The sequence below is a fragment of the Stegodyphus dumicola genome, chromosome 7, assembly GCF_044657685.1.
Source record: "Stegodyphus dumicola isolate Sdum_Otavi_A_Nest chromosome 7, ASM4465768v1".
In the NCBI taxonomy this organism is placed as follows: Eukaryota; Metazoa; Arthropoda; class Arachnida; order Araneae; family Eresidae; genus Stegodyphus; species Stegodyphus dumicola.
Genome location: NC_140774.1, coordinates 197,966,063 through 197,979,850, shown reverse-complemented (window position 1 = coordinate 197,979,850; position 13,788 = coordinate 197,966,063). Strand labels below are relative to the sequence as shown.

The window sequence follows — 13,788 nt, the reverse complement described above, 5'->3', positions numbered from 1 at the left end:
TTTTATCTGACCTAAGGTGTGTTGCAGCTTCCCTCACTGCACAGAAAAGACGTACTACACTTTTGCTCCGTTTGAGTTGTGATGCCGTGTTCGGTAGGTTCTCCTCTTTGGTCTCGATACTAGCAGAGCAGCGAAGCATGTCTACCTTCACAGGTGACAGTTATTGGCTAAATCAGTCCAGCACTAGACCATTCTGCACAATTGTAAAACTGTTTTAAAATGAATTCTGAAGAAAACTCAAGAACGAGTAGCCTCAGAACGTTGAAATTTTGTATATAGGACTGCTATAAGATGTAGATGTGCACCTCGTATTTTGGTTGCAATCGGCCGCACCAAACGTATATAAATATATATATATATATATATATTTATATATATATCCACTGTGTTAACCGGCTCAGTAATCTTAGTTTCTTTACTCTTACATGTTTGTAAGTTGTGCATTTTTTTGATTTAAAAATTATTGAATTATGTTGTTCTTATCTTCCGGTTAACGTTTTTATACTTTTAGGAAATCTGCAAGCAATATTTGTAAAATTATCAACAATATAAAAGCTATTGAAGTGAGGTTAAGCCTAATTTTAAATAACATGGCGGACATGTTTGTTTACATTTAAAACAGCAGAATAGTAGATTTGTTGAACCATCCCATATCCGTGTCTTGTAAAATATGCCGCCCAATGCCTGCCGGAAATCTACAGCCTCAGGCCCGTTGTAGCAGCACAGGTTGCACCGGCCTTAGTGCCGGCCCCGGCTAATATAGCCATCAACGAATCCTAAATACCATCCCCCAGTAACAGTTGCTTCGAGTTATTCCATATATATGACGCCGCCCAAACGATTTAATGGTTAGCGTCGCTGACTGCCGTGCCGAAGGGGCCAGGTTGGAATCCCGGAGAAGGCATGGATGTTTGTAAATGTATAGTGCGCGTGCAGCATAGGGGCGCTCTATATATGCACTTTAAATATCCGAAGTCGAGTGAGTGTAGGTGAAAAGCGGTGGGAGTCCCTTGGACCCTGTCCCCTTGGTGTGCTCCTTGTGGGCGGAACTGGACTAAATCGCACTGCCACCTGTAAGGTGCTCAAGGCTGTTGCCAATGGCAGGCGTATTTTGCGCTCCTTGCCACGAGGAATTTCGTGGGCTTGGGCTGACTATTCATCAGACAAGTGAGCATTAGTCAACAACAACAACAAATACCATCCTCCAGTAACAATTGTTTGGAGTTACCATATATAAGTGATGATTCCTGATCCAGACGAAACAAGATCTAACGGTGGCGACAACACAGTTGAGTTGGGCAAAAGCACTCTTTCATGGAATCAGATTAGAACCGTTCATTCACTGAACCGAAATCTGTGCATTTTTACAACACATCCTCACTAATAATAAGATATGGAACAGTTTGTGGATCAACAGCGATGTGCGAGAATCAAGCAAAATGTGGACAGAATCGAGCGAGGAGTAGGATGGGTAGAATCCAATCAACTGGAGCCACTCAATTCTTTGAACTGATTTCTTTCAGTAGTTTTGGGATTCATTGGAAACTCCTTTCTGCCTAGAATTAACATAAAATTCTGGTATAGATAATGTCCAAATGATAAAAATTTAACTCAGTTTTTATATGGAAGGAGAAACATTCCTTTTTTCTCCTAAACGGGGAGTCGACCTTTCCTGGCACGTCTTTTGGAGGGTGAATTCTAAAACAGCTATCGTTTCGTTTTGTTGGATCATCGTACGCTCATTCGGTAAAGTAAACTCTATCACTACTAACCAGTGGTCGTTTATCCCTTCCATATGAAGTAGTTTAATTGGAGGTCTATTTTATTACATTTTCATATAGAGTCATATGTACTTGCACAGCAGTCGGAACAAATTGAGCTTTAATGCTTGAATGAATGAGTATCACATTTTAAACCAATACTTAATTTAACATATATTTCACGACTATTTTAAAAGGACTTGGCTTTGGTTTCCCTCTAAAGCACATATTTTAAACATAGAGAAGTACACGAACCTTTCCCTAGAACAGCCATTTCCAACCATTGGTACGCAAAAGGTGGTATGATAGTAGGTGAAAACAAAGTGTTAAACTATGAAGTTAAAAAAATCTCGTGAAGAAAACAGAACAATTGATAGAACTGAAAATTTCAAAAATAATACACGTGTTAACTTTTGGCTGAACCGAAAGAAAGAATTGAAAGGCATTGCGAATATTTTTTATTGCCTTTTTGTATAACCTATTTGTGTGAATAAGGATTTTCTTCCATATTATATTTGAAAAATAAATACAGAACAAAATTAAAAGTGGATCCTGATTTACGGTTAAAGCTAAGTGAAATAAGGCCAGACCTAAAGCAATTGGTGTCTCATAAACAGGGTTGAATTTCGCACTAAATTTTAGAATTAAAGTATTTTAAATTTAATTTTGATAATCAAGATGATAACCAATTTTTAATCTAGTATGTTTTATGTGTGCATATTTAATGCAAATAGTAGTAGGTTGTGCAAATGGCAAAAAATATATTTTTTAACATTTCTATTGAGAAACTGAAAAATAATTGTTGTAAAATATAGTGGTGGTACAGAAGGTACAACGCGTACCATCTAAACAAAACGCGTACCATCGGTTGTAACGTACCAGTAAATGTGTACCATCGGTTGAGAAGCGATGCACTAGAAGAAAACAGATTCATAATTTTAGAGTCAATGCGGCTTTTTTTAATGAATTTGTAAACAGATGTTATTAATTAATCAACATTAGATTGTTTATATAGATTTGCTTACTTTGGATAATCTTCATCTTCAAAACACAAGGAAGCGTTGTTCTTCTGAGCACACCGCGGTATTTTATCTTCTTCTTTGGCATTCCTTTGTCGCCCAGTTTGTGGATCTAAGAATCGAAGACTGTTTTCTGGCAAAGTTGCAAGTTGGTCAAACGGAATTCGGGCACCATCACTTGGATAAAAGCGCATGTTTGGAAACGTTCCTCCATCTTGGCTTCTATCTGGATATGTGGCAAATACTTGAGCTGGAGGTTCGACAGCCATTTGCGGATAATCGAACTGCAGTGGCCTATTTCGCACGAACTGCTCTGTGGGAAATTCATATGTTCCGTTGGCATCTGCATCGTTGGCTCCGTTTACGCGTGGAATAGCCTGATGAACGGCATTTAGAGCATCTCTGTACGGATCTCTGCTTCTGGAAAGACCAAACTGCCGTGGTCTGACTATGAAAGGTACAGACGAAACCTGAGTTACAGCGCGATTCTTTGCATCTTCTTCGGTTATATTACCTGAAGGAAGAATTTCTTCTGTCGCGTAGCCTGCTTCGTTAGTGGGGTACCTGATATAAACATTATTTTGCACTTGAGCTTCATTTTGTTTCGGAGCTTCGTTCTGATCTTTGGTTTGAAGACGAGCCCCGAATTTAAAAGTACCTTGATCGTCTATGTTCAAAGTTTGGTTAATTTGTTCTGAATCATTGATTTTTCTATCATCTTGACTGCTGTCTTGAGACTGCTGTTGTGGTCTTCCACTCTGCACGTTGATTTGTGGCAGTACTTCAACATCTGACATAGGGTACCTTAGATATCTTGACGAAAATGGTGCGGCATTCTCGGTGCTCTGGAAATTTGATAGTAAACTTATAGGTGGATTATTGTACATATTCCCTGCAGGGTTTTGGCTAGTTGCAAAAAAGGTTGGAGTTGCTTGTAATTGAGGATTGGACGTAGGATTTCTGAAATACGCTGCATAGTCAGGTCTGGATGCATCTTCGACTGTTTCAAAATTAGGATAACTTTGGAGATTGCTGTCTGGTAAAGGAAGAGATCTCTGAGGATTTATCATAACAGGTTGAGGAGCGGCGAACTGAGGATTATTTTGAAACAGAAATCCAGGATTTGGGAATACGTTTCTAGGAACTGCTTGAAATAAAGAAATACTATTTGGATCTCTAACTAACGATGGATATGCCCCTACATCATTGGCACTTGGAAATTGAGCCTGGAAATTAGCTGTTGTGAAATCTAAGAATGGATTGGGTGGAGCATTAAATACACTGTTCTGAGCAGTAGCAGGAATAATACCATTTGCGTTCAGGAAGCTTCTGGGAAGCGATCCAAACGCAGGACGAAGAATAGGTCCTTGCCCAAAACTAAACTGTTGTGGTTGGTATGAGTTTGTATAAGTAACTTGTGGTGCTACTTGTCTTTCTACTGGTCTTTCCTCAGTTGCCTTCTCACCCGAAGTTTCAATTTTTTCTGTGCTTTCTGATCTCGTACCCTGCTCACGATCGTTTGATCTTCCAGAGTTCTGGTAGGGCCTCTGGTATCCTCCTTGAGTCAGTTGCAGTAACGGTGTACTATCGGTTCTTGTTCTCATCCTTCGTTCTGCTCGTAAAGGATGTGGGTTGTGAATAGGATGATTTCTTTTTCTCTGTTCTCTCGAATTTAACTGCTCGGTAGGTCTAGCTTGCCTCTGTCCAAATTCTGGAGCAAAATCCCCCTGTCTTCTGACTTTGACGATATTAGAATTAGGAAGGGTCTTGCCATTTACTGCATCAGGAGAATAATCATCTCTGTCGATACTCTGACCGTCATCACCATTTCTCTCATCATTCTTTGCGATGGCATCGGTGAAATCTTCGTCAATTACTAACTTTTCTTCTATCAAGGCTTCGATCACTGGAAATAAACACAATAGAAACTTTATAATACTAAAATTTATGTTTACTTTGAGTATTTTTTAAAACATTTTATAAATTAAAATTTTACCACATGCATTATTTTTTTACACTTTGTATTTTTAGGGGATGCAATATTACAGATTATTTACAGTGCATGAACATAACTTCTTGCACTGTAAATAATCTGTAATAGTATGATAATGCTATGTCCTATGTGTTGAAGTATGTTGTAACAGTATGTTGCGCTATGTCCTATACGTTGTTAGTGCTATGTCCTATGTTTGCTGTAATCAGGTCCCCTGTGGAAATGGGCAGTGCTAAAACCAACAAGCTCTATAATAAACATTACTTCTTGCACTGTAAATAATCTGTAACCATATGTTAATGCTATGCCCTATGTGTCGAAGTATGTTGTAACAGTATGATGCTCTATGTCTTATTTGTTGTTAGTACTATGTCCTATGTATACCGTAATCAGGTCCCCTGTGGAAGGGGCGGTACGCTAGAGAGGTAGTGCATGGGGGCTATACCATTTTTGTCAATGGCGATGGCGTGATGCCCCCTGTACTTGTAGAGAGGTAGTGCATGGGGTCTATACCATTTTTGTCAATGGCGATGGCGTGGTGCCCCCTGTACTTGTCCCTGTACTTGTAGAGAGGTAGTGCATGGGGGCTATACCGTTTTTGTCAATGGCGATGGCGTGGTGCCCCCTGTACTTGTCCCTGTACTTGTAGAGAGGTAGTGCATGGGGGCTATACCGTTTTTGTCAATGGCGATGGCGTGGTGCCCCATGTACTTGTCCCTGTACTTGTAGAGAGGTAGTGCATGGGGGCTATACCATTTTTGTCAATGGCGATGGCGTGGTGCCCCCTGTACTTGTCCCTGTACTTGTAGAGAGGTAGTGCATGGGGGCTATACCGTTTTTGTCAATGGCGATGGCGTGGTGCCCCATGTACTTGTCCCTGTACTTGTAGAGAGGTAGTGCATGGGGGCTATACCATTTTTGTCAATGGCGATGGCGTGGTGCCCCCTGTACTTGTCCCTGTACTTGTAGAGAGGTAGTGCATGGGGGCTATACCATTTTTGTCAATGGCGATGGCGTGGTGCCCCCTGTACTTGTCCCTGAACTTGTAGAGAGGTAGTGCATGGGGGCTATACCATTTTTGTCAATGGCGATGGTGTGGTGCCCCCTGTACTTGTTTCTGTCCTGTCCTGCCTCCTAGTTTGCTCATTTTTGATGTCTCCTGCTTAAAAAAAAAAAAAAAAGATTGAGAAAGAAGCGATTTTTAAGCGAAGGTTCCGTAGGTTGATTTTAGAGCCTGTTCTGTCTACTTGAAGCCACGTTGTTACTGTGACTGACTAAATAGCGATTTGATTTTGTGACGCTGAGTGCTTCTAGCCATTAGGCTTGTCCAGCCAGTTTTCGACAAACTACAGCCTTCCTGCGCGTTACTTTATCTTGTGAACTATTAGGCTAATCTAACTATATCTGATTTTAATGCAACATTAATTTAGGTTAATGCTGATGTAGAATCGTTTTCATTATTATACTGTTTATATTACTGGGAAAAAAAAGATAAAACTACTGCAGAAGTTCTTATTTAAATCTTCACCTTCGGGAGGTAAAATATCATTTTCCTCCTTCTTTATCTGTCTCTCTTTAGCTTCTAGGAAGTCAGATGCCTTATACTTATCTGCAGATTCAGAAAGTTTCGCTTTAACCGTGTCTGCTCTGTTCGATTCCTTTTCGGTACTCTCTCCGACATCCGATAAGGTGGACAAAGTCGTTGTCTGACTTTCGACGACAGCTAGCAACAAAGAAACCTGCAAAAAAAATTATGTATAACTATATATACTATATATTTTAATTTACTAAATCCTTTTTCCTTTTCTTAATTTCTTAATCGTTACGACACGACAATTAGCCAGAAATTAATTAATTTACATTGACTAGTATTTTTCAAAAATATTTTAACAGACGGATTCACTCAAATAAGAGCTCCACAATATACGTCCCTCAAGCATTCCTAGTTCCTCCCACTACCATAAATTACTTCACACAAGTCTTACCGACTGATATAAAATCCGACCGACTGATATAAAAAGTCTTACCGACTGATATCGGCAGCTTCCGCTGCCGATAAAGATTTCGGAAACACAACCCTTCTGAGTCGGACGCAGAGAAAACACTTCACCCACTCCCCACTAGACAGAACGTAAGTTAATTAATGCTTTTTCTGGCCTTTATATCTTCATGTACATTCCCTTTTCTTATTATATATTTTAAAAAATTTTTCATTTTTAATTTTTGATTTGTTTTTGCAAAGATTGCACTATTTTTCTTATATTTTGCAATTTTCTAATGTTTATTTCAATTAATTTGAATTCTATTTCATAATGCCAATTTCCAAAGTTTAATTTGTACAAATAGTTTTGAAATAAAATGCATAAACACGAGGGTGTCGGGGGACAGTTACTCGAGCAATATCAATTTTACTGCAGAAATTGCTTTTCATTCAAAGTTAAATTAGCTAAAATGCTTAATCGGATTGAGTTCTTTGGTTCTCTGCTTTGATTCTTCATCCCTTCTATTCACGGAAATGTTTGGCCTAGCTTGAATTGCCGGTTTGGCATAGCCTTATTGCTCGAGTAAAGGACGAAACACCTTCGTATTTATTTCTTAATTATTGTTCATTGAACGGGAGTTGGCTTGTTCCCCTTGAAAAGTCAACTAATTTCCGATTAATGGCAATGATTACTTGCATTTAATTTAATTACTTGCTTTTAATTTATTTCTTTTTCCAATTGAAATTTTGCTATTCATGATTTAATTCAAGTCCCCGTTAAACATTTTTAACAATTTACATTCAAGTTACTTTAAAACATTTTTCGAAATTGAACTTACTATATATTTTAATATATAATGAATAGCAACGGAAAGAATTGATGTGTTTTGTTTTCAAACATATGTAAGAGTGTTAATTCTCTCTTTGTGTCATGAATAACTTTATATCACCGACAATTTTTTTTAAATCAATGAACCGTATAGACATTGGGTAGGTGTTTACAATATGCATGTGTTCTAAACGATTTATTTACTTTCATGAAATATTAAAAAAAAAAAGGGGGTATCGAAATAAGAAAAATTTTTAAGTTTTACGACGAAATAAAAATAGCATTGCCAAACATTAAATACATTATTCCGGATTCCAAAAATTCGTGGTAAGCCATTTCGACTATTCCCATCTTCGTACGACTTTAATCAGCCGAAATATTAATTAAGAACTCTGAAAACGCTAATTTTCGCACACATTGTTTTGAGCGGCAACAGTCTCGCATGCTAAAAGATAAAAATCTGCTTTGTTTCGAAAAATATTTCCACTGCTCGCTTTCAAATCGTAGAGTCTGTTAATCAAAAATTTGTAAGTTTTACAAAATCTATACATATAAAGAAGAATGTCTGTTTGTGCTTGTGTTTGTTTGTTTGCGTTATTGATTTCTGATCAATTATTATCCATTTTTTGACACATTTAATCGACTAAAATTGAATATAGCGAAATATTACATGGAACTTGAGCTTTTACGATTAGAAAGACGAAAATCATTAAAAACTGTGTGCCATTTTTGCTGATACAATGAGAGAGAATTAGCTTATTTTTATATGGGAATTTTTCTGTGGGTTCCAAATCGCATCAGACTGAAAAATGCATGACTCTGAATGGTATTTTTTGCATCGTTACTAGAGAAGGATTACAGCGGTATCATTCTCTCTGTTGTTAGATGCATTACTCTTAATCTAACTTAACTGGCATCGGGTACTTCCGCTAGTTGACTAATATTTGCCATATTCTTCTTTCGAATTGGCTAAAATATGATAAAACTGGTACAGCAGAGACATGCCATCATTGCCGAACGGTACGCAGCTGTCAGTTTACACGGAGAAGATTCGGAAAAAGAATCACGAAATCGAATCATAGCTATTCGGAAATGGAGTTTTCTACCTTTCAGACATCAAAGAAATGACTCATCTTGCTTAAGCTCAGATATGGCCTTTTAGTTCATTTTTGTATTTGAACTAAGGTCATGTCTTACACCTAACGCACTATTTGCTATTCTCATAAAAAATGTGCTTTCTGAAAGCTGAAATTACTACTTTCAGGAATGGTTTGAGAGTGGACGCCAAACCATATCATTTGTAATAGACATGCGTTTAAAAAATATTACTGTACATACTTCGGATACTTGTTTCCTTTTTTGTCCGTTTTAACTCTTTGAAGACCAAAACGCCCCAGACGGCCTTTCATTCAAACGACTACAACCACCACAAACGGCCGAAATTTCGATGTTATTTTCTTTCCCAAATGCATTGCATCAGTTTATAAGATATTTATCCCGCTTTCTTAGCGTGCCTTCCGTGGTGTAGTGGTCTGCATGCTGGGCGCGTATTTCAGAGGTCCGTGGTTCGATTCCCGGCGAAGGCGTTGCTCATTTTTCAAGTCTCCTGTTTCCAAAAATACCTAATGACTCTACAAGTTTATTGCAGGCAGCTTGTCGTAAAAGAATTTATTTGTGGTTTCTTATCTTTATTTGTTAGAAGTTGATGTTATTTGAAAACTTCCCTCTTCTTTGTGCATTAATGGATAGGGAGGGGAGAAAACTATTTCCGGCGGCTCGGTATTTTAACATACATATTGACGAAGGCTTCAGTTTTCAAAGAGTTAAAGCCGCTAGCGTTACACAACATTCGAAAAAATAGTAAACGAGAAGCTGGCAGAAATTGTTTATTAAAACCACTAAAGGGGAATTATTGAATCAGCAAGAATCAGCGTAATATTCAGAAATTTGCAGGATTAGTTTGGAAGATTTAAATATAGAACCTTCTTCAGCTGCAAATGACGAAAGAGAAACCAGTGATAAGATAAGGCGATAAGAATGAGAGCAAGTCAAACTACTGAAGCCTGGACTGGAACTGCTGCCTTCAACCTTCTGCAATTCAAGAAGAAGGTTCTTTTGCAGAGACATCAGGTATTTTTGGAAGCAGGACGTGTGAAAAATGAGCAATGCCCTCGCTGGGACTCGAAACTTGAACCTCTCGAATACGCGCTGAGTGTGCTGGCCATTACACCACGAAGTCATGATAAGAAGGCGAGAGAAATATCTTATATATTCCCTCTTTTAAAGGGCGGCTGGGGATTAGGGGACACAATCGCCAAATCCTGGTTGTGAAGAATCATCATTTACCACTTTCTTTAGTTCGCGCGCCACTGTGGAAACATTAGATTATTTCGAAGCAGGAGTCATGAAAAATGTGCAGTGCCCTCGCTGGGTCTCGAACCTTAAACCTCTCAAATACGCGCCGAGTGCGCTGGTCATTACATCACGAATACATACTAAGAAGGCAGGAGAAATACCTTATATTGTATTTAAACTTGAAATATTGAAGCTAGTACTGTAAATGTCTGGATATTATGCTGATTCTTGTTGCCTCAACTCCTGCAATAATCGTTATCTGGCATGTTGTTTTAACTTCGACACTAATGAAATTAGCTGATCCACCAACTGCCCAGATTCGGTTGTTTGTTGCATACTAAGTTGGTAGAAAACTGAAAGGTCTGAAGGAAGAATAGTTTGCAAGATAGACGTAATAGAGGTAAAGATTTTATTCAGAAATTCGTTGCGGAGGCAGATACGATAATTGAATAGTTTACAAGGTAGACTTAACTCCATAGAGGTAAAGATCTTATTCAGAAATTCGTTGCGGAGGCAGAGCCCATAATTTATCAGTTTTCACCAAAATGCAAAACGTGCAGTTTAAGTTATCTTTAGTTATGACTTTTTTATTTAGTTGACTTGGAATTTGTAGCTGTAACCTACCAATGAGTACACATTACATGAAAAGGTTCAGCTCATTTTAAGCGTGAGTTGTTATTTATCTTTTTAATATCAGTGCTGTGTAATAAAAGAAGAAACTCGTCAGAAAACCGTAAGTTTAGCCATTATATAAAATAAATTTTTGAAATCAGAGTTCGACTTGGTCGCAATGGTAAAAATGCTTCCGTTTTCGGTTCCTTTTATTTGTTAGATAAAATCAAGTACCACGTAATTTAAAAAAAAGTGTGTGGATAGATTGACAAAAAAACACTTTGCTAAACTTACTACTAGCATTTATTCAGACTGGACACGCTTTGCGTAACAGACACTTTGCTAAACTTACTACTAGCATTTATTGAGACTGAACACGCTTTGCGCAACAGACACTTTGCTAAACTTACTACTAGCATTTATTGAGACTGGTCACGTTTTGCGCAACAGACACTTTACTATACTTACTACTAGCATTCATTGAGACTAGATACGCTTTGAACAACAGACACTTTGCTAAACTTACTACTAGCATTCATTGAGACTGGACACGCTTTGCGCAAGAGACACTTTGCTAAACTTACTACTAGCATTTATTGAGACTAGACACGCTTTGCTAAACTTACTACTAGCATTTATTGAGACTAGACACGCTTTGCTAAACTTACTACTAGCATTTATTGAGACTAGACACGCTTTGCTAAACTTACTACTAGCATTTATTGAGACTAGACACGCTTTGCTAAACTTACTACTAGCATTCATTAAGATTGGACACGTTTTGCGAAACAGACACTTTACTAAACTTACTACTAGCATTTATTGAGACTAGACATGCTTTGCGCAAGAGACACTTTGCTAAACTTACTACTAGCATTTATTGAGACTAGACACGCTTTGCTAAACTTACTACTAGCATTCATTAAGACTGGACATGCTTTGAGCAACAGACACTTTGCTAAACTTACTACTAGCATTTATTGAGACTAGACACGCTTTGCGCAGACGTGATTGTCAAGAGTTACCACTACCATTCATTGAGATTGGACATGCTTCGAGTTTCAGTGCGTGAGTTTCTCATTGATCACAATTTACTTCTTGATGATTATTCATTACGCAGAGTAATGAATTTTGAATTTCTAGCATTTACATGTCTCTGGGTAAGTTCCAAAATCTGGCCAACCTGCCTGCAATAACAAAAAGGAACTTTCTTTTTTCCAGAAAGAAACTAAAATTAAAAGACAGAGTGCACAGAGTGGAAAATAGAGCAAGATGGACACAATGACTAGTTGCAAAGCAACTTGTGTACATAATACCACAGCTTCTTTCCTTCTAGGCAAGAAAGAATAACCATCATTCAAGTTCCCCCGTGGAAAGAATAACCTTTATTCACAAATCCTAATTATACACTCACCCAGATGCGACTAGCGTGCAACTTTTTATGCAACGCGTTTTGCACCAGTTTCTCTTCAGAAAAAGTTTCTCTAGAATGATCACGCTCAAGTGGAGCTTTTAGTTTGCGTGTAACTGTGACCGTGAACGTTTTGGCGACGAAGGCGAAATGAGTTGCTGTTTCTAAAGGAACAAACCAAGGAAGGCGGCCCGAAACCTGCACAGTTTATGATACTGTTACAGGAGACAGATTTCATTTGTTAAGTTTTCTCAGGATGAAGAAAGTCTGCTAAACAAAACGTGTTCTTTTGAAGTTTTTTCTTGAGTCTGTGAATTTAAAAAAAAAAAAAAAAAAAAAAAAAATCACGCCTTTTATTTTTTACACTAGTGGTTTTCTACTAGCATTTATTACTGTTGCGGCTATTTTTTTTTTTTTTTTAACTTGACAGAAGCTGATTTTCTTTTAGTTCATTTACAAACTTAAAAAAAGTATACCGAGTTAACTTCCCTGTTTTTTTTCTTTTCTATAATCTATTCAGAATGACAATAGTGATATTTATTAAAGGTTGAATGTAAAAAGTAAATCATAGCATTTTATCTTAACTATGACTGTAACTGACTTGTATCGGTTTCAATAAACAATTTTAGAGCATACTTATTTCCTTTTCAAGCTATATGCATTCTTTTGTACACACTCTCTTTAAAATCTTTTGCATTATAACTGTGAGCTTGGACAATAAATATGATAGAAAAAAATAGTTAAGAATCACTGGACTTTTCGAAACTAACTAGTTGGTAGTGTGATCAGCCTTTAGTTTAGCATGCGCAACTCGTTAAAATACGAAATAAACACCGCCTTTATTAAAATAAAACTTGCTATATATACCTTATAAGGTATTTCTCCCCACCTTCTTGGCGTGCCTTCGTGGTGTGGTGGTCTGCACATTAGGCCGGTATTCCAGAGGTCCACGGTTCGATTCGTTGTTAATTTTTCATCTCTCCTGCTCCCAAAAAATACCTAATGTCTCTACAATGGCGCCCGAACTAAAAGGGTGTAGGATGATGATTCCCCACACCCAGGATTTGGCGATTGGGTCGCCTTAAAAAACACCAGTCGCCCTTTAAAAGGGGGAGTATATAAGGTATTTCTCCCGCCTTCTTAGCATGCCTTCGTGGTGTGGTGGTCTGCACGCTAGGCTCGTATTCCAGAGGTCCATGATTCGATTCCTGGTGAAGGTGTTGCAAATTTTCCACTTCTCCTGCATCCAAAAAATACCTAATGTCTCTACAACCTTAACAGATGATGAAAACTAATTAAATCGAATATCAATGGAAAATAATATACAATACAAAGTCTTTAATTCGGACGTCTATAATCCGGAATAATCTATAATCCGGACCTCAAAGCTACAAACTTTCTGCGCATGCGTAGCGTTTACGCATGCGCGTTTAATGTATAAAGGGCGGTATGAGCTAGGCTAAAATTATGTAATTATCTATTTCAGTTAATGTTGCAGATTGCGTTGTTCCTTAATCTGCTAATTGGATCCGGCTTATTATTTTTTGCAGACTGTTAGAGCAATTTTATAAAAAGTAAGCTTGAACTTTCGATTATGTCAAAAAGAGTTTCCGATTCTGGAGCTGCCAAAGGATCTACAAAGCGAAAGCATGTTTCGATGTCCATCAAACAAAAAAAATTGGAATTGTTGCAGAAAATGGATAAAGGCATGAAGAAAGTGAGAGGTTAGTGAAAACGAAAAAAATTCGATTGACAAGTTAGTCGGTATTCTCGGTACAGCAATTACAGGACTTGAACAGCGGAGCTTTGTAACTAAACAGGAAATTAT

At 37.8% G+C, this 13,788-nt stretch overlaps 1 protein-coding gene across 1 annotated transcript in view; it reads right to left on the bottom strand.

Moving 5' to 3' along the window:
- LOC118197576 (uncharacterized) overlaps positions 1–13,788 on the bottom strand; it is a 138,955-nt gene that overhangs the window by 21,049 nt on the left and 104,118 nt on the right. The window contains exons 2-3 of the mRNA XM_035369107.2: positions 6,301–6,511; positions 2,786–4,685 (exon numbers count right to left, since the gene is read on the bottom strand). Of these exons, the coding sequence (XP_035224998.1) occupies positions 2,786–4,685; positions 6,301–6,511 (2,111 nt within the window). The remainder of the gene's footprint in view (positions 1–2,785; positions 4,686–6,300; positions 6,512–13,788) is intronic.